General features: G+C 44.2%; 2 protein-coding genes and 1 long non-coding RNA gene across 7 annotated transcripts in view; 2 read left to right on the top strand and 1 right to left on the bottom strand.

Annotated features, from left to right (window-relative positions):
- The window catches only part of UBTD1 (ubiquitin domain containing 1), a 53,100-nt gene extending 47,675 nt beyond the window's left edge, over positions 1-5,425 (bottom strand). Inside the window, exon 1 of one of the 2 annotated variants that reach the window (XM_019459020.2) lies at positions 5,327-5,425. In XM_019459020.2, coding sequence (XP_019314565.1) covers positions 5,327-5,405 — 79 coding nt within the window. In that variant the 5' untranslated portion in view covers positions 5,406-5,425. Of the gene's footprint in view, positions 1-3,956; positions 4,540-5,326 lie in introns of those variants that run through there. The other variant, XM_019459021.2, reaches the window with a different exon arrangement.
- On the top strand, positions 784-3,457 carry LOC109272722 (uncharacterized). Its single transcript, XR_002082574.2, has 3 exons — positions 784-2,290; positions 2,784-3,091; positions 3,168-3,457. It is a non-coding gene; the product is annotated as an uncharacterized LOC109272722 (long non-coding RNA).
- The window catches only part of MMS19 (MMS19 homolog, cytosolic iron-sulfur assembly component), a 33,497-nt gene continuing 14,608 nt past the window's right edge, over positions 4,839-23,727 (top strand). For 2 of the 4 annotated variants that reach the window (XM_019458997.2, XM_019458996.2), the window contains exons 1-8: positions 4,840-4,998; positions 18,826-18,874; positions 20,686-20,786; positions 21,705-21,790; positions 22,173-22,247; positions 22,649-22,718; positions 23,285-23,413; positions 23,504-23,565. In XM_019458997.2, the coding sequence (XP_019314542.2) occupies positions 4,887-4,998; positions 18,826-18,874; positions 20,686-20,786; positions 21,705-21,790; positions 22,173-22,247; positions 22,649-22,718; positions 23,285-23,413; positions 23,504-23,565 (684 nt within the window). In that variant the 5' untranslated portion in view covers positions 4,840-4,886. Of the gene's footprint in view, positions 4,999-18,825; positions 18,875-20,685; positions 20,787-21,704; positions 21,791-22,172; positions 22,248-22,648; positions 22,719-23,284; positions 23,414-23,503; positions 23,566-23,727 lie in introns of those variants that run through there. The other 2 variants (XM_019458998.2, XM_019459001.2) reach the window with 2 other exon arrangements.

Below are 23,727 nucleotides of genomic sequence, written 5' to 3'. Positions count from 1 at the left end.
GGATTTCCATGTATGATCACGTGGAATTTGTATGACTATAGGTTTATTTTCTCCCTCCGCCCCTAAACTGTAAGCTTCATGTGGCCAAAAACCATGTCTGTTCACAGCCAGCAAGGTGCCTGGCACTCAGTAAATATTTACTGAGCAAATGGAGAAGTTGCCCAATTACTCCCTCAAGAATAGCCACAGCAGCCCACACAATGAGAAGCAGACTCTCTTGCAACCACAGTGCCAAGCCCAACCAGCTCAAAACAGGGCCCTGGGTCTGTCCACACCGGGCTTGAGATTCCAGAATGTAAGCGGATATGCCTGGCACATCACAGAGTCAGATATTTGGGTTTCAGCCCTGCCACATTCTCAAAGGGTAGAACTGGGCAAGAGACTTGCCTGTTCTACCACCTCTATTTCTCCCTGGGGTGGCTGGGGGAGGGGCTGCCTTACCCACTTCAGGGGCAGAGATATTGATCTACCCTGGGTATATATATGTGGTGGTGGGAGCACCCCACATGAGTAAATCTTCAAGTATTCTCTGAAGAGTGCAAGGACCACCCAGCACCTGGAGGGGGAACCTAGACTTTCGGGGGATGCATTATGAGTAACAGTTAAAAACTAAATAGCTAATGCAAGATGGCCTGACCAATGGGCATTATGTCTCTGTTCTACCTAACAAGTGACTAGGAAGCCAGAACTAAGGCCAAAGGATGACATAACAAGGCCTGAAATTTCAACCCAATAACTCTGCAGTTTTGAACAGGTGCCTTTATGAAGATGTTGAAACAGCTCTAATGATTTTGTACAACCTTGCTCCTTTCTGAGACATTGAAAGTGTGACCTGAGAGAGGTTTGATGACTTGCCCAGTATCACCCAGCTCCAGGCCTAGGACTAGAACTCAGGTTGTAGCTCTCTGTTGATGATTTTTCCCCATTACACCAGTGGCAAAGGAAAGGTAAGAGTCACCAAGGGAGTTGAGGAGTTTTAGGCATTAGTGTTACCACATCAAACTATGTCTTTGTCAAAGGGTAAGCTGCAGATGTTACAGGAATGCCAGGTGCATGCTGTGAAGTTAAGAAGGATTCCTTCCCTCATACCAAACTTGTCATCCTACAGAGTTCCCCTTGGCTTTGGACTTTATGAATAGCTTTATTCACAGAGAGACCTGCAGAATCGAAAAAAATGATACACTAGCAGGTAAAAAAAAAAAATGCAGATAGATACTTCAGTAAAATGTTTACATGAAAAATCTAGATGACAGGATACAGTCGGGTTAACATTCTAAAGTCAACAAATATTTGAGTGGCTCCTCTGTACAAGTCACTGTGCTGGGTGCTGAGTGTGTGTGCATGTGTGTATGTATATGGCTACATGAGTGAGTGTGAGAGACAGACACACAAGGATAAGACAGAACCCAGGTCTTCAAGGCTTGCAATGTAGTTTCTGATATAAGACTATAAACATCAAAGAAATGACTAATAATATGGGGTAGGTAATTGTTAAGTGGCATAATGTGTCTGCAGGAGTTCTCAGAAGGGGGGGTTAGAATTGTCAGGCAAGGTGCTTCTAGAAAGATAGGGGATTTGAGGCAAACCTCAAAAGGAAGAAAGGTTCTTGATAAGAAGGGAGAAATGGCAATGAGCAAACAGCGTGGCTTTAATGTCCGGGGAAGACAAAGAAATCACACCTTAAAAGAAAGGACCAGATCAAACTGAAAAGCCTTGAAAGTTAAAGTTCTTACAGAAGTGGAAAGATGCAAAAAGACTACTAAACAGGGGTGCCTGGCTGACTCAGTCAGTAGAGCATGCAACTCTTGATCTTGGGCTTGTGAGTTTGAGTCCCACGTTGGACGTAGGATTTATTTTAAAAAATAGTTTCTGTTAAAAAATTTTTTTCTAAACATAGAATTATAGGGTTCAGAACAGGTTAATTTAACAAACATCTTCTGGGAGGGACCACAGTGTGCAGGCATGGGATGAATGACTGAAGATTAACTTGCTCTTGGTGGGGAACTAACTTCAGCCTGGGAGGTGGGTTGGACTTCAGATGAGAAGAGAGTGAAGCAGAGTGGAAGGGACAGGTTAGAATGACTTGCCAAGGAAGAACCAGCAGGTTCCAGCGGATGACTGACTAGGAGGCAGAGAAAGTCAGCAGAGACATCTCCAAAGTATGAAGTTGGACAACCGCAAGAATGGAAGAGTAAAGGGAAGCTTGCTGAAGGGAGAGATGCAGAGCTTGGTTTTGGAAGTGTTGAATCCAAAGGATAACTACATCAGTGTGTCCAGTGGGCATTTACAGGTATGAATCTGGAGTTTGACAGATAATAGTTGAAGATACAGTGTAGGGGTCTTCCCAGTGGAAAGAGTTGTGGGACTGTGTACAATTTCTCTGGGAGGGAGTATGAGAGAAAGAACAGAATGCCAAACTGCACCGTGGTGCACCCACACCTAGGAGGTGATGTGATGGTGAGCAGGAGTGATCAGAGAAAAAAACCAGGATAGTCTAATGCCAAGAAGGGAAGGGGGGGGTAGTTTCAAGTATGAGAGGGATGTCACCAGTGAAAAATGCTACAAAATCAATTATGTGGCCTGAGCACATAAATAATAAATATTCGCTGAATAAGTGAAAGAGAGAAAGAAAGGAAGGAAGAAAGAAAGAAAGAAAGCCAGCCAGCCCTTGGGTTTGAGAATCAATTTTTCTCAATCAGAATGGACAAGGCTGCCAACAGGATTTCAATGTTAGATTTTACCCTATGACCCCCACCCCCATAAAAACACGTTTCTTCTTCCAGAAGTCATCCTGTCCACCACACAGACATCCTTCTCTGCTTCCCCCACGTTTCCCCTCATCTTCCTTCCCAGTTCCCACAACCCAAGCAACACACCTTCCGTGTCAAAGGAGACAGGAAATTCCAACTAGAGTTTCCACTTCATTAATGACTATACTATGCCTGTGGCTCCTCTTACAAAAAGGGATATGTGGCAACTGGGTGGAACAGGCGACTGCTTTCTAGCCCCAGCTGCACTGCTAACTAGCTGTGGGACTTTGGACCAGTTCTTCAACCTCTCTGGATCAGGGCTTCTACACAGACAGGAGGAGGTAAGTCTACCTGGACTTCAGACAAGTTTTGAAGGTCCCTTTCAACTCTAAAGTATACGATTTTTATCATTCTCAGAAGGTCCTTGCAACACTCTCAGAGAAGGAAGTGAGTACAAGACCCGGGGAAACGAACGCCAGACCTCTTCCCAGGGCGAAGAGCCAGGATAGGAGGAGTGTACCAAGAAAGTGAGAAGGCGCTGCCCAGCCCTCGCGGATCACCAGGGAGCAGATCCCATCCCCAAGGCTGGGAAGGATCCCAACAAACCCGAGCGCAATTCTCACCCCACACCCCACCTTTTCTAGACTCCCAGACAGCCGGGAAGCTCTAAAAAGCCCTGCGGGAAAAATAAAGATTTCTTTCCCAGAGTCCTGCGCTGCTTTTGCCAGTTGGATTCCGGCAGACACGATTTGCAGCCCGATAATGACACAGACAGTCTTTGGAAGAGCGACAGTTCTCGCTCGCTCCGAGTTCTGGGGACGACTGGCCGCCCGCGCAGTGCCCCGACGGGCCAGCCTCCGACCCCGACCCAGCTGCCAGGCCAGCGGCGCCCCCGTCCGGGGTCCCCCTCCCCTCCGCGGCCCCGCTGCGGTCTGCAAACATTTCCTGCCCCCGCCCCCACCCTCACTCGGAGCTTCCCAGTTGGAGCGAGTTGGGCTCGCAGCCGGGTCAGCACTCGCAGTTGCCCCAACTCGGCTCCCCCGGCTACCAGGGCTGGGGAGGGGGCTCCCGTCTGGCTCCGGAGCAGACATCGGGGAAACCCAGGCGTCAGGAGCCGTGGGAGGTCGTTTAGGAAGCCCAGAACTCGAGCGAGGAGGGGGACAACTGGCGAGGCGCCCGTGGCCCTGCTCCTTTCCTCGTCGTTACCTGCTCGCTTGCGGGGGTGTCCCGGGGCGGCCGGCCTCTCCCGGCGCTGTCTCCCCACGCAGTTGCCCATGCTGGCTCTTCAGCCGGGCCCCATGCACCGGAGGCGGCGGACTTGTCTGCTGCTCTGCGATCCTGCCCGGACGGCGGCGTCCCGGGTCAACGGCTCCTGCCTCCCGGCATCGGGCGCTCCCCGATCTCCCCCCGGGGGCGCGCTCTGCCCGGGCGCCGGCTTCGCCACAAACTTTGCGGGCGACGGGAGAGAGGGAGGTGGCCGATTCCCCAGCACAGTCCCAGGTGGCCGGGCCAGGGGGGCCCGCGACGGTGCCCGGCCGGAGACCAGCTCCGATGGAGGGGCGGAGAGAGGGGGCGGGCACCGCCGCAGCTACTCCCTGCTCGCTCGGAGCTCCCAGTAGGGGCCGGCCCCCCGGAGCCTGTCACTCACCTGCCTAACCCCGCCCTAGCCCGGCCCCGCTCCCTGCCGCCCGCTCGCGGTGCCCGCGCCTCCGCCGCCGCCCGCCCCAGGTGTGCATGTGACCGACGGCACCGCCCCCTCGGACCGGGCCTGATTTTCTCATTGGCTTCCCCCAGGGTGTGTACCGCCCCTCGGCCCCACCCAGCCAGGTGCCCGCCCCGCCGCCCGTCTCCCCGGGAGCCGGGCCGGGAATTATTCGCCCTCAATGGCCCCCGGCTGCGTGCCCAGCAGCCGCCTTCCCTCCCCGCGCCACCGCCCCGTCTCCAAGCCCCGCCCCTCGGGGAGGAACCGTCCCATCCCTCCCTGGAACTGCCTGGCCAGGAGCCGGCAGGCACGTGATCCAGGGAGCGCCCCGCCTCTTTAACCTTCCAAAGGCGATTGGCTCAGGAGGCGCGTGCGCTCAGAGGCCCATCCCGTGCCACCGCCCACTTCCCCTCCCACGGTCTCTGGTTCGCGTCATGGCCGCCGCCACCGCTCTGGAGGCGGTGGCGCCTACGGGCGCCCTGTGGGGCCTCGTGCAAGACTTCGTCATGGGTCAGCAGGAGGGCCCGGCTGACCAAGTAGCTGCAGGTACGGCAGACGGCGCCGCGCGGCTCCCGCATGGGGCCGACAGGAGGGAGCGGCCTCAGCATAGGCGCCGGGCGGGAAGGGAGTGAGGGACAGCGGTGACTTTGAGAGATTGGTCTGGGGCTGGTTGTAAGCACCGCGTGTTTAAGAACCGTAACAAATTGGGAGTCTTGCGTCTTCTTTAAAGCGCCTTTACGCCCCTCATCTTAGTAATCACCCTGTGCGCGAACTGGGGTTACAGAGTCATTACCGATTCACAGATGAGGGAACTGAAGCACAGAGAGGACAAGAGACTGGCACATCAGGCGGGTGGGGCAGCAGGGACTCAGACCTAGGTTTTCCAGTTCAGAATCTGCTGCTCCCGCCGCGAAAGCACGTTGTTTCGCGGAGGTTGACGTGAGAAGCAGCATCTTCCGCGGCACCAGCTCCAGTCGCGTGGCATGTTGGGAGTGGCCGCGCGGCGCTATCTCTGACTGGCTGTGATAGGAGAGAGGAGGGGAGAAGCCGCTCTGGGGGGAGTTTGAGATGTTCCGCGAAGCCTCCTTAAGACTTTCCCTCTGTTTCTTGGGAAAGTTCTTGATTAATTTGCTTCGTGAGTTTTTTATGTAGTGTTTGTTTTTATCTTTTCCCCAGATCTCCGGTTTCCTGCTTTTGGCCAGTTCAGGAACTCTTAGTTCTCACAACATATCTAAGATTTGCTTAAAACAAATTCCAGATGTCCTTGGAAGTCGGAGACTTCACTTTCAGAAAAAGGAAAAACAAAAAAAACAAAAAAAAACCTAAAGAGTTGTTGAGTGTCAGGAGGTCTTCAGACTTGTTTAAGTAATAGAATACAAAGTAATCTGAACACAGATGAGTTTTGTCTTACTTTTAGAAATTTTGCATGCTTGGGGAAAAATAAAAGACAACACTTCTCTTGAACACGGAACGTACTAACTTTTAACGTATGTGAGAAATGAAAAAAGTGAATTGTGAGAGAGTATATTACTTTGGTCCTTAGCAGTTACACTTTCATTCAGTCATCCCACCATTATTGAACACATACTATTCTCCAAACAGGATACAAAGAAATAGGTATTTAAATCCAGATTAGACTGGTTCTGTGCCCACCAGGAACTTATACTGTGGTAGGAGAGATAACCATGCAAACAGAGAGTATACCACACCAGAAAATAAGGGCTTCGTGGGTTATGTGCATGCCAGCAAGGAAGCATCAAGGAGCAAATGCTTGATGCTGCCATTCCAACAATTTTAACTTCTTACAGCTTCACGAAGCATAGTGTGTTATCAATGCCATTTCCCTCTGTGTTTTTTAGTATGAAAAATTTCAAACATACAGCAGAGAATTTCATAACAGACACACCTACACGCAACACCTCAACTACCATTAACATTTTAATATAACTTGCTTTGTCACACATCTTTCCGTCTATTTAAATTGCAGATATCCTTCTAAGTACTTCCTCCTAAATACTTTGGTAGGCATATTATTAACTAGAGTTTGTTTACAGTTTATTTTGGTGTACAATTCATCTCCAGTGAACTGTAAAATCTTAAGTGTTTAACATTCACTGATAATGCATACACCCTCCCCCTACTGTTACATCAGTGTCATTTGTGACTATTCTTTCACATTTATACCGTATGAACACAATAATTTTGGACTTTTCAAGTTCAGAACACACTTGAGAATACAGCATGAATAAGGACTGCCAAGTTTTTATATTTTATATGTGTATATATGTATTTATGTGTGTATATATATATATGTGTGTGTGTATATATATATGTGTATATATATATATATATAAAGAGAGAGAGAGCACACGAGCAAGAGAGAAAGGCAGAGGGAGCGAGAGTCTTAAGCGGGCTCCACACTTGGCATGGGGCCTGACACCGAGCTTGATGCCACTACCCTGGGATCATGACCTGAGCTGAAATCAAGAGTTGGATGCTCAACCGATTGAGCCACCCAGATGCCCCTAAAATTTATATTTTTTATGCTTTAAAAAAATGGCCTTAACTATTATGTACTTTAAATGTAACTCAGCTCTACTAAGACTGTAACACTAGCCCTGTTGTAATTTAGCCCTACTGACTAGGAAAGGAGGTTGATAGTAACAGATAAGTTTGAAAAGGTTTGGTGGGGTTGGATTATGCATAACCTTGGATTCCAGGCAGAGGGATTTGAATGACCTATTGTAGGTAATACAACTCATCGTAGATCCTTGAGCAGGGGAGTCATATAATGAAGGCAAATTTGAGAAGGATTAAATTGGTATTCTCAATCTGAGATCACAGCCCTGGTTAATGTTGTTGAAGGCTGACAAGGTTTTGAAACCTTCCCAAAATTAGATGTGCTTTCTAATCCAGCCTGAGTCTAGTTTTGTTAGCACTAAAGAGACCAGCTTTCTGTTCAGCCACTCACAGCAGCAGCCTGTTCCATGACACCCTATGATCACAAAGACAGCTACCATCAACTTTGTTTTGCACCTTTGCAGTGAAGTTCCTGATGAAAGTAGGTGGCAGAGAAATGAACCGGTAGGTTAAGGCTTAAAGACTTCTTATGCTAGCATTCAAAGGTTGTACTACTTGGCCCCAGCCCTTACTCTTACCACTCCTCCTGGACCTTTGGTGCCTGGCAGCCACCTGGATTTGCTATTCCCTGAATGCTTTCCTTCCCAGTTCCTTTCACTAGCTCCATCTGATCAAAGTTAGACCTCGGATTCAAGGTCGGCTTCAGTGCTTACTGCCTGCCCCCCAAGCATTTCCTGATTACTCCAGCCAGACATCATCTCACATTTCAAAATCTTTGTGGTATTTATTTCTCAGACACTCATTTATTAGCAGTTATTAGCAGACTTGTGTAGTAGCTGTTTCTGTATATATTTCCACGTCCTATCCTATACCTACCACCCAAGTCTCCTGGAGACTAGCATAACTAAGTATGCAGTAAAAAACTGTGTAAGTGAATGGAATGAGAGATGTTGAAGGAAGAATCTGTGGAATTTGAGGCCTAACTAGTTACAGTTGAAGGAGAGTGAGGACTCTATGATGACCCCAAGCTTTTGAGCCTGAGGATGAACAAAGGAGAAGTCCTTTGTTCAAAAATGGAGGTTGGAAAGGAAGCTGATTTTGAAGTGTGTTATGGATATAAATTTTCTTCCTTTCAGTTATTTGGATTTTCTTTCTTTTCAGTCTTTTTGTATTGTATTTTCCCACTTTTGTGGGAGACCACTATTCCTGAAACCAAAAGATTGTTAAACAACAGTAAAACAGTTCTGAGAAATGTCTATGGCATCCTCAGCTTGATTGAAACTGAGTCCTGATTGGGATTTTTCTCTCTACTGCTCCTTCACATCCTTCCCCCTTCCTCCATTGGTTGCTCCTCCAGATTCTCAAGAGGCTGCAACTCCATCAGACAGAGGTCTGATTGTACATTCTGTCAGTCTCATATAAATACTCCTTTGATGACTGCTCAGTGCTCCATATGAACTGGTGCCCTGCTGAGGGAAGTGTGGGTAGTTCGGAGGTGCTAGTAGGTCCATTTTTAGAGAGTAAGTCTTGGACACATTGGAAAAACTTAAGCCTACTTAATGTAGGGAAAAGAACTTAACATTTGTTTTTCCTTAATGCCAGTGAGACTACCTTTAGGAAAATTAGCCCCTTAATAGCTTTTCTTTTATCCCAGGAGTCCGAGTGCATGATTAATGATACTTCCGGATTCAGGTAGTGTTCGTTTGGGAAAACTTACAATGTTAAAACATTAGTGATGGGTTCATAAACCCAGGAATTTTACTCCTTTCTTATGCTAACTCAGTCTCTGTTTATATCACTATGGCAACACTGAGCGTGTTACACTGTGATTGTTTTTTTTTTTTAATTCTTTTTTTTTTTTTTTTTTTTTTAACGTTCATCTACCTCCAAGACAGAGAGAGACAGAGCATGAACGGGGGAGGGTCAGAGAGAGAGGGAGACACAGAATCCGAAACAGGCTCCAGGCTCCGAGCTGTCAGCACAGAGCCCAACGCGGGGCCCAAACCCACGGATGTGAGATCATGACCTGAGCCAAAGTTGGACGCCCAACCCACCGAGCCACCCAGGCGCCCCTCACTGTGATTGTTTTAAAGGTCTTTCTGCCCCAACAAGACTGTGGACTCCTTAAAAGCTCCCTGTCTCTTTTTCTGTCTCCAGCCCTAACCCCAGTACCTGATTTGTAATAGGTGCTTAATAAATATTGAATAAATAAAACAAGCACACATGACAATTTTGTTAAAGAATTGTGGAGAAACATGAAAGGGAGTAATTTGAGCTGGATCTTGAAGGGTTGAATTTTGACAGGAAGGAGGCATTTCAAACCAAGGGAATATTTACAGGATTAAGGATATGGAAGAGCTTGATAAATTGGGACATGTGAGTGAATGATAGGAGTCATGATTAAAGGTGAGGCTAGAGGGGCTTCGAGGGCTAAAGTGTGAAGGACATCAAGCCAAGGAGTCAGGTCTTAGGCAGTAAGGAGCAAAAGAGACTGGTGGGCAGGGAAGTAATTCTGCATTTTAGGGAGGTAATTCTAGATAGAGTGTGGATGGATTAAATGGCTTTTTTTAAGGGGCACCTGGGTTGCTCATTCGGTTAAGTGTCCGACTCTAGTTTCGGCTCAGGTCCTGATCTCTGGGTTCATGTAATCAAGCCCATGTCTGGCTCTGTGCTGACAGCATGGAGCCTGCTTGGGATTCTCTCTTTACCTTTCTCTGCTCCTGCTCCCCCCCCCCCCCCCCCCGTCCCCTGCTAGCACTCTTTCTCTCAAAATAAGTACGTAAACATTTTTGTAAGGCTTTTTATTTTTTTAAAGTTTACTCATTCTGAGAGAGAGAGCGCGCAAGTGGTAAGGGGCAGAGAGAGAAAGAGAGAGAATCCCAAGCAGGCTCCAGGCTGCCAGCTCAGAGCCCAGTGTGGCACTTGAACCCATGAACCGGGAGATCATGACCTGAGCTGAAACCAGGAGTTGACACTTAACCAACTGAGCCACCCAGGTGCCCTTAGGAAAGGGCTTTTAAGAAAATTGAGGTAACCTCTTTAACCATTTTAAGTGTACAATTAATTGACTTTTAGTACATTCACAATGTTCTGCAATCATTGCAACTATCTAAAAATTCTAGAACATTTTCAGCACACCAAAAAGTGGAGGACTGTTTTGAAGGTTGTCTCTATATAGTCTGGTTAAAGGAATGGAAAGGAAGAGTCTTATTTAAAAGACATTTCTGAGGTAGACTCGACAAAACTAGAATAAAATGTTAGGCTTAGTTATGTTTGTGAAAACACCCTCAAAATACTGATTCTAGCTTTTTGCCACTGTACTCACCATTTTCCTTACTCTTATTTCTTATTGTATAATAGCTGTAAAGCTTATATAAGTAACATCTTTTCATCTTTTCTAATTTTGTATTAGTTTTATACTTCACGTTTCTTTATGTTTGTGCTGCATTAATTCAAGATAAGATCCTTGTGAAAAGTATGAAGACCAAAGGGCTCTGCCAGGAGAGTTCACCCATAACTGGAATTCAAGGAATCACATGCCAATGGGTGTCTATTTGTAATTGTAAAACAGCCAGTTTCATAATGCTGTATACTCATGGTGAAGAAGTCTTTTTTATTTATGAAACTTGAGGCAACCTATAGGAGAGGGAATTGACTGGTAAGGGGCATGAGGGAACTTTGTCCATTGCTGGAAATATTCCACATCTTGATTGGGATGTTGGTTACTCAAGGTATACTTTTGCTTAAACTCATCAAATTATACTGTTAATATCTGTACATTTTGCTGTATATAAATTAGACCCTTTTTTTAAATGAAAAAAATTAGAGGCAACTGAATGGGGCTTATTAGGCAGGTCTCTGTCTTATAGCACTTCAGGTATTTCCAACGTTAGACCATAGCCCAGCATTCCCAGGGGACTTTGATTTTCTTGCTGAAGAAGAATGATGGTTCAGTGATGGTCTTTGCTAGTAACAGTAATCAGTCCTCTAGAGCGTCCTGTGCACAAATGCTCCCTCTGTGGCCACCACTGAAATTAGTGTTTAGATGGGGTTTTTAGCAGAGTTACCTGGTCTTTGACCAAGAGGTTCCAAAAAGGTACTCTTTTCCACCTTCCCAAACTGTGTAATACTCTTTTATAATGTATAACCCAGAAATGAGTATCTCTGTTCACTTCAGTGTTGCCATTAAGGAATGAGGTACAGAGCCTAACTGTCAGTTCCTTGGTCTGTCCTGTTAGTCTGGCTGCTGTCCCTTCCCCCACCCTACAGCCTGGACATTTTTTCACTTGGCTCTTTCTCAGGAACAGGGGCAGCAGCTGGGCCTTCCACATCCTGGCACGAGTAGGGCTAAGAGTGCCTGATGTCTAAATTGGTGCCAGTCACGAGCTATGAATCCTGACTAGAGGGCTCCTTTTCTCAGGCATTTTGGACTTCTTACTCTAGGACCAGAGTGAGCCTTTATCTAGTTCTACTCACCCCTGTTGCTGAGACCACAAATTTAAGGGGAACTGGAAGTTTAGGAGTTTACTCAAGCCGCTTTTTCACTCTAGCTAAAGTCTAGTGTTGGTGAATGCTAACCTATTAGGTCTGACATTTAGAGGTAGGTGGGTTGGAGACCCAGAACAGGCTGCTGCAAGTAATTTCCTGATGGAGCTAGAACTCCTCTGTGGTAACCAAACCCTTAGGAAGATTGCTAAGATTTTACTCTCTGTTTCTTCCTTGAGAATATATCCTAAGAAGCTTCTGGTAGATCTGTGTGAATTACTATTGTGCTGTTAGAAATGTATTTTTAAAATAAGTAATATATTGACATGGTACAACATTTAAAAGGTACAAAAGGATACATGGAGAAAAACCTCCCTTCCATCTCAAGATAGAATGTAGACAGTGAGGGGTGCCTGGGTGGCTCAGTCGGTTAAGCGTCCGACTTTGGCTCAGGTCATGATCTCACGGTTCGTGAGTTTGAGCCCCGCGTCGGGCTCTGTGCTGACAGCTCAGAGCCTGGAGCCTGTTTCACATTCTGTGTCTCCCTCTCTCTCCCTGCTCATGCTGTGTCTCTCTCTGTCTCAATAATAAATAAACATTAAAAAAAATTTTTTTTTAAATAAAAAAGAATGTAGACAGTGACAAATGAATCTACTGTATTACTAGTGTATGATGTGTCCTCACTAAAGGGAGGAGGGAGCTGATCTAAGTGATTTGGTAAAACAGTATTTTGTCTGGAGACTAAAGACAGAATTGTCCAGGGGTGCCTGGGTGGCTCAGTTGGTTAAGTATCCAACTCTTGGTTTTGGTTCAGGTCATGATCTCATGGTTTGTGGGTTCAAGACCTGTGTCAGGCTCTGGGCTGACAGTGTGGAGCCTGCTTGGGATTCTTTATATCTGCCCCTCTCCTGCTCACGTTCTCTCTCAAAATAAATAAATAAACTTAAAAAAAAAAAAGACAAAACTGTACATAAACACACTTGGCTTTTATAAATCTGTTTCTCACAGAAGTTGACAATTTGGAAAGTAATTTGTAGCTATACTAGGATTGAAAAAATAATAAGTGGTAGATAATGGGAACCAGATTTCTCACTGTCAGAGAAACAAATTACAAACAACAAGGAGAGAGGCTAGAATGGACCCTGTGGTCCTGGATTATAGCTGGAGACTTTAACATGACCTTATATTTAGGTGTTTTTCTTTTTAAGTTCGTTTATTTATTTTGAGAGAGACCGAGACAGCACAATGGGGGAGGGGCAGGGAGAAGGAGAGAGAGAGACTCCCAAGCAGGCTCCACACCATCAGTGCAGAGCCTGATGTGGGGCTCGAACTCATGAACCATGAAATCATGATCTGAGCCAAAACCAACAGTCAGAGGCTTAACTGACTAAGCCACCCAGGTGCCCCATGTTTAGTTTGATATATACAGATAGAAAAATAATTAAAGATATACATGTACATATATATATGGGTTAATACGTACATATGTGTTTCCCAGCTCTCCTTGGGACATCTGTGTCTCCCAGCTAAGTGGGGCCTAGGAGCAGTGGTATCCCAATAGCAGCAAGCACAGCTATATCCAGATCTTGGTTGGTAATAGCATTCTCCAGTAAAAAGAATCAGGGTTTCTCGGAGAAAAGGCTGATTCTAGGGCTCGGATAGAGAAATTACAGGATGAGCCTATAGTATTTTGTAGTGCTAAAAAAGAAAGTACTTAAAAAGTGAAACGATGTGGTGCCTGGCTGGCTCAGTTGGTAAAGCATATGACTTTTTTTTTTTTAATTTATTTTTATTCCTTATTTATTTTTGAGAGAGAGACAGAGTGTATCAGGGAGGAACAGAGAGAGAGAGAGGGAGACACAGAATCTGAAGCAGTCTCCAGGCTCTGAGCTGTCAGCACAGAGTCCGATGCAGGGCTCAAACTTACAAATCGCAAGTTCATGACCTGAGACAAAGTTGGACGCTCTACTGACTGAGCCACCCAGGCGCCCCCCACCCCTTTTTTTAATGTTTATTTATTTTTGAACGACAGAGAGAGAGAATGCAGAGGAGGGGCAGAGGGAGAGGAAGACAGGATCTGAAGCAGGCTCTGTGCTGTCAGAACAGAGCCTGATGTGGGGCTCTAACTCACCAACCATGAGGTCATGACCTAAGCTGGCCTGAGTATCAAGAGTTGGATACTTAACCAACTGAGCCACCCAGGCACCCCCAGGAGCATGTGACTCTTGATCTTGAGGTCATGAGTTCAAGCCCCACACTAGGTATAGAGATGACTTAAAACAGGGGCACCTGATGGCTTAGTCGGTGAAGTGTGAAACTCTTGATCTTGGAGTTGTGAGTTCATACCCCACGCTGGGTGTAGAGATTTCTTAAAATCGTTAAGGGGTGCCTGCATGGGTCAGTTGGCTAAGCATCTGACTCTTGGTGTTGGCTCAGGTCATGATCTAACAGTTTAAGGCTCTGCGCTGAAGGTGCAGAGCCTGCTTAGGATTCTCTCCTGCTCTCTCTGCCCCTCCCCTGCTTGTGCTCTCTCTCTCTCTCTCAGAAATAAATATATTAAATAAATAAATAAATAAAATTTAAAAACCAATAATGAGCTGGCTGTGCTCTAATAAAACTTTATAAAAAATAAATAAATGGGGTGCCTGGGTGGCTCAGTCAGTTGGTTAAGTATCCACTCTTGATCTCCCTTCAGGTCATGCCCTCACGATTGATAAGATAGAGCCCCACATCTGGCTCTATGCTGACAGCGCAGAGCCTGCTTGGGATTCTCCCTCTCTGCCCCTCTCCTGTTCATGCCCTCCCTCCCCCGGCTCAAAATAACTAAATAAACTTTAAAAAATAAATGGATGGGGGCGCCTGGGTGGCTCAGTTGGTTGGGCGTCCGACTTCAGCTCAGGTCATGATCTCGCGGTCCGTGAGTTGGAGCCCCGCGTCGGGCTCCGTGCCAACAGCTCAGAGCCTGGAGCCTGTTTCGGATTCCGTGTCTCCCTCTCTCTCTGACCTTCCCCCGTTCATGCTCTGTCTCTCTCTGTCTCAAAAATAAATAAACGTTAAAAAAATAATAAAAAATAAATGGATGGATGGATGGATGGATGGGACAAGTCAAAAAGACAGGAGCCAATCTAAAAAAGCTCCCTGCAGCCAAAGATAGAACAACTTGAACAGCAAAATAACCTAGTATTGGATTATAACCTGAAGTGTAAAATAAATGTACATGAGTCTATGCTGCTGTAAAATAAATGACTGAATAAATAAAGGGGAAAGAAGAAATGAATCTTCCTTACAGAACAATTCCATATAATATAGATAGGTCGATAGATATATTCCTTTCTAGGAAGTGGAGGTTAATCTCTGCCTCCCCCTTGAATCTTCTAAAGAAGATAGTATGGGAAAGGAAAAATAGTACTTCTGTAGTTCACAGAGCTGGCTGATATTACCTTCGACAAGTAATTTGAGCATCCAACTTCGGCTCAGGTTGTGATCTCACAGTTTGTGACTTCAAGCCCCACGTCAAGCTCTGCACTGACAGCTTGGAGCCTGGAACCTGCTTTGGATTCTGTGTCTCCCTCTCTCTCTGCCCCTCCCCTGCTGGCTCTGTCTCCCTCAAAAATAAATAAACATTAAAAAATAATAATAATGAAATAAAATAAAATCACCAATAATAAATAAGTCATATTGATACCTTGTGCCCCTGTTATGATTGATATGATATGATGAGAAGGATACTTCGCCTCTGTGCTATTCTTCTCAAAACCCATGACCCCAGTCTAAGCAATAGGAAAACATCAAACCCCAAATTGGGGGACATTCTATAAAGTGCTTTAGGATATCGAGGTCCTTAAGGACAAGACTGAGAAACTTTCACAGACCAGAGGAGACCAAGGATTCATGATGGCTAATTGCAATGTGGTATCCTTAATTGGATCCTGAAACAGAAAAATGACATTAGTGGAAAAACTGGTAAAATCTAAATACAGTCTAGAGTTTAATAGTAATACATTAATGCTAATCTCTAACTCTAAAATTATTTCACAATAAAACATCTTTTTTTTTTTTTTTTTTAAGTCTACCTCTCAACCCCCTAGCCATCCAGTGTCCTTCCTTGGAGACAACCAATATTAGTTCCTTTTATCTTCTGGAGAAATAAATAAATGCAAATAGAAACAACCTTTCTTCCCCTTAAAAACAATGCTGTGCACTTAGTATTGTATATATTATTTTTGTACATTGTCTGGATTTTAGATCATGTCCCATTATCAGCGTGTGTGTGTGTGTATGTGTGTAGTATGCACTATTTTTTACTTTTACAAGGATATAGGATAAATTTTGAGAAGATTCACTGAATTAAAACATATATACACTTGTAATTTTTATTAAACATATTGTCAAATTGCCTTCCATAAAGGGGTTGTACCAATTTATACTCCACTTGTAATGTGTAAGAGTGCCTATTTCTGCATACCATCACCAAACATAGGTGTGTTACAAAGTTATTTTTTATTTTTACCCATCTAGTATGTTAAAAATAAGACTTTCATATAGTTTAATTTGTATTTCTGTTGTGAATATGAGTATCTTCTGTAGAATGCCTGTTCATTCTTTTGGTTTTGCCCATGTTAAAAAAAAATTTGTTTAATGTGCATTTATTTATTGTTGAGGGAGAGGGACAGAGCAGGAGTGGGGGAGGGGCAGAGAGAGAAGGAGACACAGAATCTGAAACAGGCTCCAGGCTCTGAGCTGTCAGCACAAGGCCTGACAAGGGGGTTAGAACTCACAAACTGTGAGATAATGGCCTAAGGCAAAGTCGGATGCTTAATCGACTGAGCCACCCAGGTGCCCCAAGGTATTGCCCATTTTTAAATCGGTTGTTGATCTTTTTCTCATTGATTTGTAGGAGCTTTATGTGTTGGTTAAAAAAAGCCCTATGTTGTAAGAATTACAAATATGTTTTTCTAGTTTGTCTTTTTTTTTTTATTATTTTTTTAATGTTTATTTTTGAGAGAGAGACAGAGCATGAGTGGGAGAGGAGCAGAGGGAGAGGGAGACACAGAATCCAAAGCAGGCTCCAGGCTCTGAGCTGTCAGCACAGAGCCCAATGTGGGGCTTGAACCCATGAACCATGGGGCTCGAACCCATGAACCGTGAGATCGTGACCTGAGCTGAAGTTGGACACTTAACCGACTGAGCCACCCAGGCGCCCCTCTAGTTTGTCTTAATGATGTTTTTTGTTTGTTTTTGTCCTGCAGAAAATCCAATTTTTTAATGTAGCTGATTTTAACCAATCTTTTTTTCAAATGTTTATGTATTTTGAGAGAGCACAAGCATGGGAGTGGGAGGGGCAGAGAGAAGGAGAGAGAAGGAGAATCCCAAGCAAGCTCCACACTGTCATTGCAGACAGTGAATTCACAACCTGTGAGATCATGACCTAAGCCAAAATCAAGAGTCAGATGCTTAACCAACTGAGCTATCCACCCAGGCGCCCCTAACCAGTCTTTTTTTTTTTTTTTTTTTTTTTTTCCAATGGCTTCTGATAATGTTAGTTTATACTTAGGAATTTTCTCATGTCTTTTTCTTTAATCCATTTGAAAAGTTTACTTTGATGAAAGATTCAAAGTCAAGACTTTTTTTCCCAAATATTAACCCAATCATTCCATCACTGTTTATTGAGTAGTCTAGTTTTCCCATTAATTGAAATTTTAAAAATAATCATCTCATATGCATTTGTATTTCTTTCTGGACTTTCTCTACTATTTCTATACCATTGATTTCTTTGTTTAAAAATATGAACTCATACTATGCTGGTTGTTTTTTTGTTTTTTTACTTTTATTCTAGAAATCTTCAAGTATATTCAAAAGTACACACTAAAAAAAGTATACACAAATTTATTATTGTGACTTTGAAACAATTTTTTAAAGTTTATTTTGAGAGTGAGAATGTGCAAGTTGCAGAGGAGCAGAGAGAGAATCCCAAGCAGGCTCCACACTTTTAGTGTGGAGCCCAAATGGGGGGGCGGGGAGCAGCTAGAAGCCAGATGTGGGGCTCAAACTCACAAACCATAAGGTCATGACCTGAGTCAGACACTTAACTGACTGAGCCACCCTGGCACCCCATAACAATTTTTTTTTAATGTTTGTTTGTGGCATGTTAAATTTTTTTTTAATGTTTTATTTTTTTTGAGAGAGAGCACAAGTAGGGAGGCAGGAGGGTGGGTGGCAAAGAGAGGGAGACAGAATTTGAAGCAGGCTCCAGGCTCTGAGCTCTTAGCACAGAGCCCAGCGTGAGGCTCATGAACCATGAGATCATGATCTGAGCTGAAGTCGGACACTTAATCGACTAAGCCATCCAGGCGCCCCTATAACAATTTTTTAATATCTGTAAAGTCTACCTTCCCTCCCTCCCCCATTGTTCTTTTTCAAAATTTGCCTAATTATGTGGGGTTTTGTTTTTTTTTTTTTTTTTGCATTTTAACTTTAGAATAAGTTTATCTAGTTCCCCCCAAAATAAAAATTCTGGTATTTTCATAGAGATTGCTTAAAATTATAGATTAATTTGGGAGATCTGTTTTCTTGAGTCTTTCATGAATATGGCATGCCTATTTGTTCACATTTTCTTTTGTGCTCCTCACTGGTGCTTTAAAGTTTTTCACTATTCAGTTCTTCACATTTTTTGTTAAGTTTATATCCAGGTATTTTTCCCTCCCCTTTTTTTTTTTATTATAAATAGGATCTTTTTTCCTTTGTATCATTTTACAGGGCATTTTGTGTATATATGTATATGTGAAGGTTCTTAATTTCATAATACTAATTTTGTACTCAGCTAATAAATTATTTTTTAATGTTTATTAATTTTTGAGAGAGAGAGGGAGTGCATGAGCAGGGGAGGGGCAGAGAGACACAGAGACAAAGGATACAGAGGATCCAAAGTGGGCTCTGTGCTGACAGCAGAGAGCCCAACTTGGAGCTTGAACTCATGAACCCCATGAGATCATGACCTGAGCTGAAGTTAGACACTTAACTGACTGAGACACCCAGGAGTCCTGTGAATTATTTTATTTGTAATATTTCTTCAGTTATTTCTTCTGGATTTTCTAGGTATACAGTCATTATCTACAAACGATATGTTTATTTCCTTTTCAATTTCTATAATTGAAGCTGCATGTTTGAAGTGTTACAGTAATACCTCTTACGTAGAAGGGGCTCTAGGGTGCCCCAAGGTACAAACCCTAGGGTAGGCAGGAAACATTGGTAATTAGATCCTTTCAATACTGGGACTGGGTTTATATTTTTTTCTTTTGTTTCCTCTAGATGTGAAATCTGGAAGCTATACAGTGTTACAAGTGGTGGAAGCCCTTGGGTAAGAGCCTGTGCCGTAGAGCTCCCTTCTCCCAGCCCTGCCTGTGCACTCTGAAAAGGTTGTGTTGTACACTGCTGCTTTCCTGGACCTGACTGGTCCTGAATTTCTCCTGCTGTGGCCCAGTACCCTCCTTTCCTCTCTGCCTCAGTGTAAGCCTGTGTTTCTCCTGAAACAAGTTTGATGCCACCTGACTTAAGTTCCTAAGGGAGGAAGGGTTGGAAGTTCCTGGATCAGCCCACAAGTTTGGAGTGAGATGGGTGGTTGAAGGCCATCAACTGTTATTTAATTAGAGCTGGGATTCCTCCTGTGCCTCTTAAAGACCTACCTGCCCCATGGGATTCTAGTCAGTGTGGATCTGATTCAGACCTTTAGTGGGCCCTGCCTGGGGATTTGCAGGAAGCTGACCCTGCACCAGATCCTCACTATAGGAAAAGGTCTGAGGAAACAGCTGGAAGATCAGTGTTAAAACCAGATATCCAGGCACCAGAGGGAGTATGTGCTTGTCTGTTGCTGCTTTTCTCCTATTTCATACTTGGTAGACCATCTAAATTGACGTTTTATTTGCAAAGGTTAACTGTCTCAGCCAGCTTGTTTTCTGAAGCAGAAAACTAGAAAACTGGGAGGGTGAGGTGGAATGTAGGTCGCTATTATGTCTCTCTCCCACATGAGAGACCATTTGGCCTTTCTACTCATGTGTGGCCTTGGTCCATTTAAAAAAAAAATGACTTTATTGAGATGTAATTCATATGTCACAAAGTTCATCACTTTTTGTGTATTCACAGATTTATACAACCCTCAATTTTTGAACATTTTCATTACCTCAGAAACCTGATGCCCATTAGTATATGTTTTCAGTTTATCCCTGTTATGGCTTTCGATAGTGTTTCATTTTTTGCTGAAGAATAATCTGTTACATGAATATCTCACATTTTGTTTAACCATTCATCAGGTGGTGGATATCAGGGTTGTTTCCAAATTTGGGGTATTCTAAATAATGCTGATATGAACACTTGTGTGCCTTGGTCTAATTTTAAACACCAAGTTTTCCACTTCTTAACAGGGCCTTTCGACAAGATCCTATTCTATTCCTGTCAAGAGTGATTTTATTTTTTCCCTTTACCCCTAGGTATAGACACCCTTATCCTTGAGATTTCAGTCAAATGTCCTAGTCATTTCTCCTTCAGAAATCTTCTACTTCCTCCATTAACTTGCTTAGATTTCTTCAAGTATGTTTAAATGTAATCTCTATAAGACCTATTCTGAAGATAAGTTACCTTATTGCCTCAGTCCAGGTTTTCCAATTCAGTAATCCTAAATAGTTAAAACATTTATTCTGACCATCTTACTTTGTAAACTTGCAGTTATAAAGATTCCCGCCACCTACCCACCCCGGCCTAAGATCTTGGTTGCTCTCAGCACTTTTTTTCTTAGCAGTAATATATTTATTCTCCTGTTTGGGTAGAAGTTGCAGCTGCCCATGATCTGTTGAGCCCTGTGGGTAGCTGCTAAGCTCTGTTTCAGAGGAAGGTCACTATCATATAAGAATAAGCCAAATGCCCAATCAGCGCCTGGAGATGGATACTTCTGTTGGTGGTGGTGTCAGATGAGCCTCTAATGAATGCCAGATCAGTCTGGGAATTGGCTGTTTAGACTCTGGCTTTACTGTTATCTGTAATGCTAAGTACCTACAGAACACCTTTCCTGGGCTGGATTCCATGCCCAGGGGGTGAGTGTGACTACTTTCAAAATATTTATGCCTTCAAAAGTTTCAACAGGGTTATGTCAAGCTCTCTATATCCTACTTTCCCCAGGTCATCTCTAGAGAATCCAGAACCCCGAACTCGGGCACGAGGAATCCAGCTTCTGTCACAGGTGCTACTCCAGTGTCACTCCTTGCTCCTGGAGAAGGAAGGTACTGGCATCGCTAGTAGGAATATCTTCCCAGATTGCTGAGCCAAGGCTTCCTTCCTTGTCTATTCAAGCCAACTTTATAGGGAGGGAAGAGAAAAGGGAGGGCATAAGGAATCTGTGAACCACTAATTCAGTATCTTCATTCCTCACTGGTATATGTGGCAGAGAGATAAGTATTGAGGCTGAAGACACGGGGATTTAAAATGTAGCCTTAGACATTATTCATTTATTTATCTTAAAGTTTATTTATTACCGTTTGTCTATTTTGAGAGAAAGAGAGAGCGTGAGTGGGGGAAGGGCAGAGAGAGAAAGGCAGAGAGAGAATCCCAAGCAGGCTCCATGCTGTCAGCTCAGAGCCGGAGGCAGTCTTGATCCCAGGAACTGTGAGATCATGATCTGCACCAAAATCAAGAATCAGACACTTTTAACTGACTGAGCTACCAGACGCTCCTCCTTAGACATTTTTTATCCTTTATAGCATAGTAGTGGGCAAACTACAGCCTGTTTTTATTAATAATGTTTTGTTAGCGTATAGCCACAACCATTTATTTACCTTGTTTATGCTGCTTTTGTGTTACAGCGGCCAAGTTGAGCAGAGTGGAGTAGTTGTGACCAATACTATGTCCTACAAGCCTAAAATATTTACTATCTGGCCCTTTGAGAAAGTTTGCCCATTCTGGTTCTATAGAAAGGAAGTTCTGGGGTTGTAAGTGGGTTCAAATGCGGACCTGTGTGAGAATTGATAATAAAAGGTGTTCACCTATTTTCTTGACTGATCAAGGCACCCTCAAATGGGAGGGCATGGGACATATCTCTTAGTGGAGGAGAAAATTTGTAGTAAAGCCCAAACAGGAACAGCCTTTACAAAGTTTGGGAAGGAGCCTGTGTAAAATAATGGCTGCATTTCTGGTTTGTGCAGTGGTCCACCTGATCCTATTCTATGAGAACCGGCTGAAGGATCATCATTTTGTGATCCCATCTGTCCTGCAAGGTTTGAGGGCACTTGTGAGTTCTCCTTTTTTCATTACATACTGTGTTTGCAGGAGCCCTTTTCCAGTGAATTCTGTCCTTGTGTTTTGGGCATGAGACTCCCACATCATGAGGAGCAGATGCCCAAGTGGGGAATAAACTAGTGTCAGCCAGTTTCACTTCTGTTTTTAGTCTAGAGATTACAGGTATTTTGGGGGGACTGGAATTCAGAACCAGAGTGGAAAGAGCTGTAGAGAACTAATCAACTCGAGAAAAGGGACCATGTTTCTCACTCTTAGCGCTTTTTCCTGAACCTGGATGTTGTGATTCCCACTGTAGCTAATTAGGCCTGTTTTGGGGATTCTATCTTGAAGGCTAGAATTCCCTCAGTACTCACACATTTCCTCTTTTCCCCCAGAGTCTGTGTGTGGCCCTGCCCCCAGGGCTGGCTGTCTCTGTACTTAAAGCCATCTTCCAGGAGGTCCACGTCCAGGTGAGTGATAACGGTCACTTTCGTATTCTGCTGTCTCTCAGCCTTGACATAACTAGGATTAGGTAGCAAAAAATACTGCCTTCTAAGTCCTGAACTTTTTCAGATCCCTGACCATGTTTAAATGCTAGTCCTTGCTACTATATAAGGAGAAGGAGCCATGCAATTATGTCTGACCTGCATCCTCTTAAACCTAAAGAAAGTAAAGCAGACAGGTTTTGGTTATTGGCTCCCCTGTTATAACTGGTAGTCCAATAGCCATAGCCTTTCTCTGCATTTCTTCTTAGGTTCTTATGCTAGTATAAAGAGCACTGTCCACCTAGAGATTGTGAAGCAGGAAGTAATTTTGTCAGCTTAGGTATTCTTTGAGTACTGTCTTTACTTCTGGTCTCTCTCACCCCAAGTCCCTGCCTCAGGTGGACCGACACACAGTCTACAGTATCATCACCAACTTCATGCGAACCCGGGAAGAAGGTAAAAGGCAGGGTTCTTTTGCAAGTCTGAAAAGCGAGCACATCCCTTTTCCCCCCATTACCAGGACTCGTGTTTAGCTTGGTAGTCATATAGGAGAGCCCATACTCTGAAAAGAATGAAGGAAAACTGGGAGGGGTCCACTCACTCCCCAGTAAAGGAAGGATAGGGTATGGACCGATGTTTTAAATTCTTACCTCAAGGGGGCGCCTGGGTGGCTCAGTAGGTTAAGTGTGGACTCTTGATTTTAGCTTCCTGAGATGGAGCCTGCTGAGGCTTCACGCTGTTAGAGGAACTTGCTTGGGATTCTCTCTCTCCCTCTCTCTCTGCCCCTTCCCCACTCATGCTCTCTCTCTCAAAATAAACTTAACCAAAAAAACCTCTTACCTCGAATGGTTATATATTGCGTATCTCTTCTTCACTATGCACTCTCTCAGAATAGGAAAACAAAGAGTCTGCTCTGGGAAGCAGCAAAGGTGGGACAATGATAGTAGAGGGAAAACACAAGCCAGAAGAAAGCCCAGCTTTCTGTCTTGAGGGAGGATAGTGACCTGTTCTCTCCTCCCCAGAGCTGAAGGGCCTAGGAGCTGACTTCACCTTTGGCTTCATCCAGGTGATGGATGGGGAAAAGGATCCGCGAAATCTTCTGGTGGCTTTCCGCATCGTCCATGACCTCATCTCTAGGGACTATAGTCTGGGTACGCCCTTGTAAACTTGAATTAGCTGGTTGGGGCTTGTCAGATGAGTGAAAATTGTAAGTTGACCTCATTGTCTCTCTGTTACCTTAGGACCCTTTGTGGAGGAGTTGTTTGAAGTGACGTCTTGTTACTTCCCTATTGATTTTACCCCTGTAAGTAGCACCTTTTATTCATTTGTTCATTTGTTCATTCATTGATTCATTCAAATATTCATTGAGTACCTCCTGTGAGTCAGGTCCAGTTCTAGGCACTGAGGACACAGCAGTGAACAAAGGAGACAATCTGTGCCTTTGTGAACTTACATTTTAGTAAAC

Source organism: Panthera pardus, unplaced genomic scaffold (assembly GCF_024362965.1).
Source record: "Panthera pardus isolate Hobbes unplaced genomic scaffold, ASM2436296v1 HiC_scaffold_22, whole genome shotgun sequence".
NCBI lineage: Eukaryota > Metazoa > Chordata > Mammalia > Carnivora > Felidae > Panthera > Panthera pardus.
Note: the sequence above shows the minus strand (reverse complement) of the source record. Positions and strands in the feature narration are given on the sequence as shown.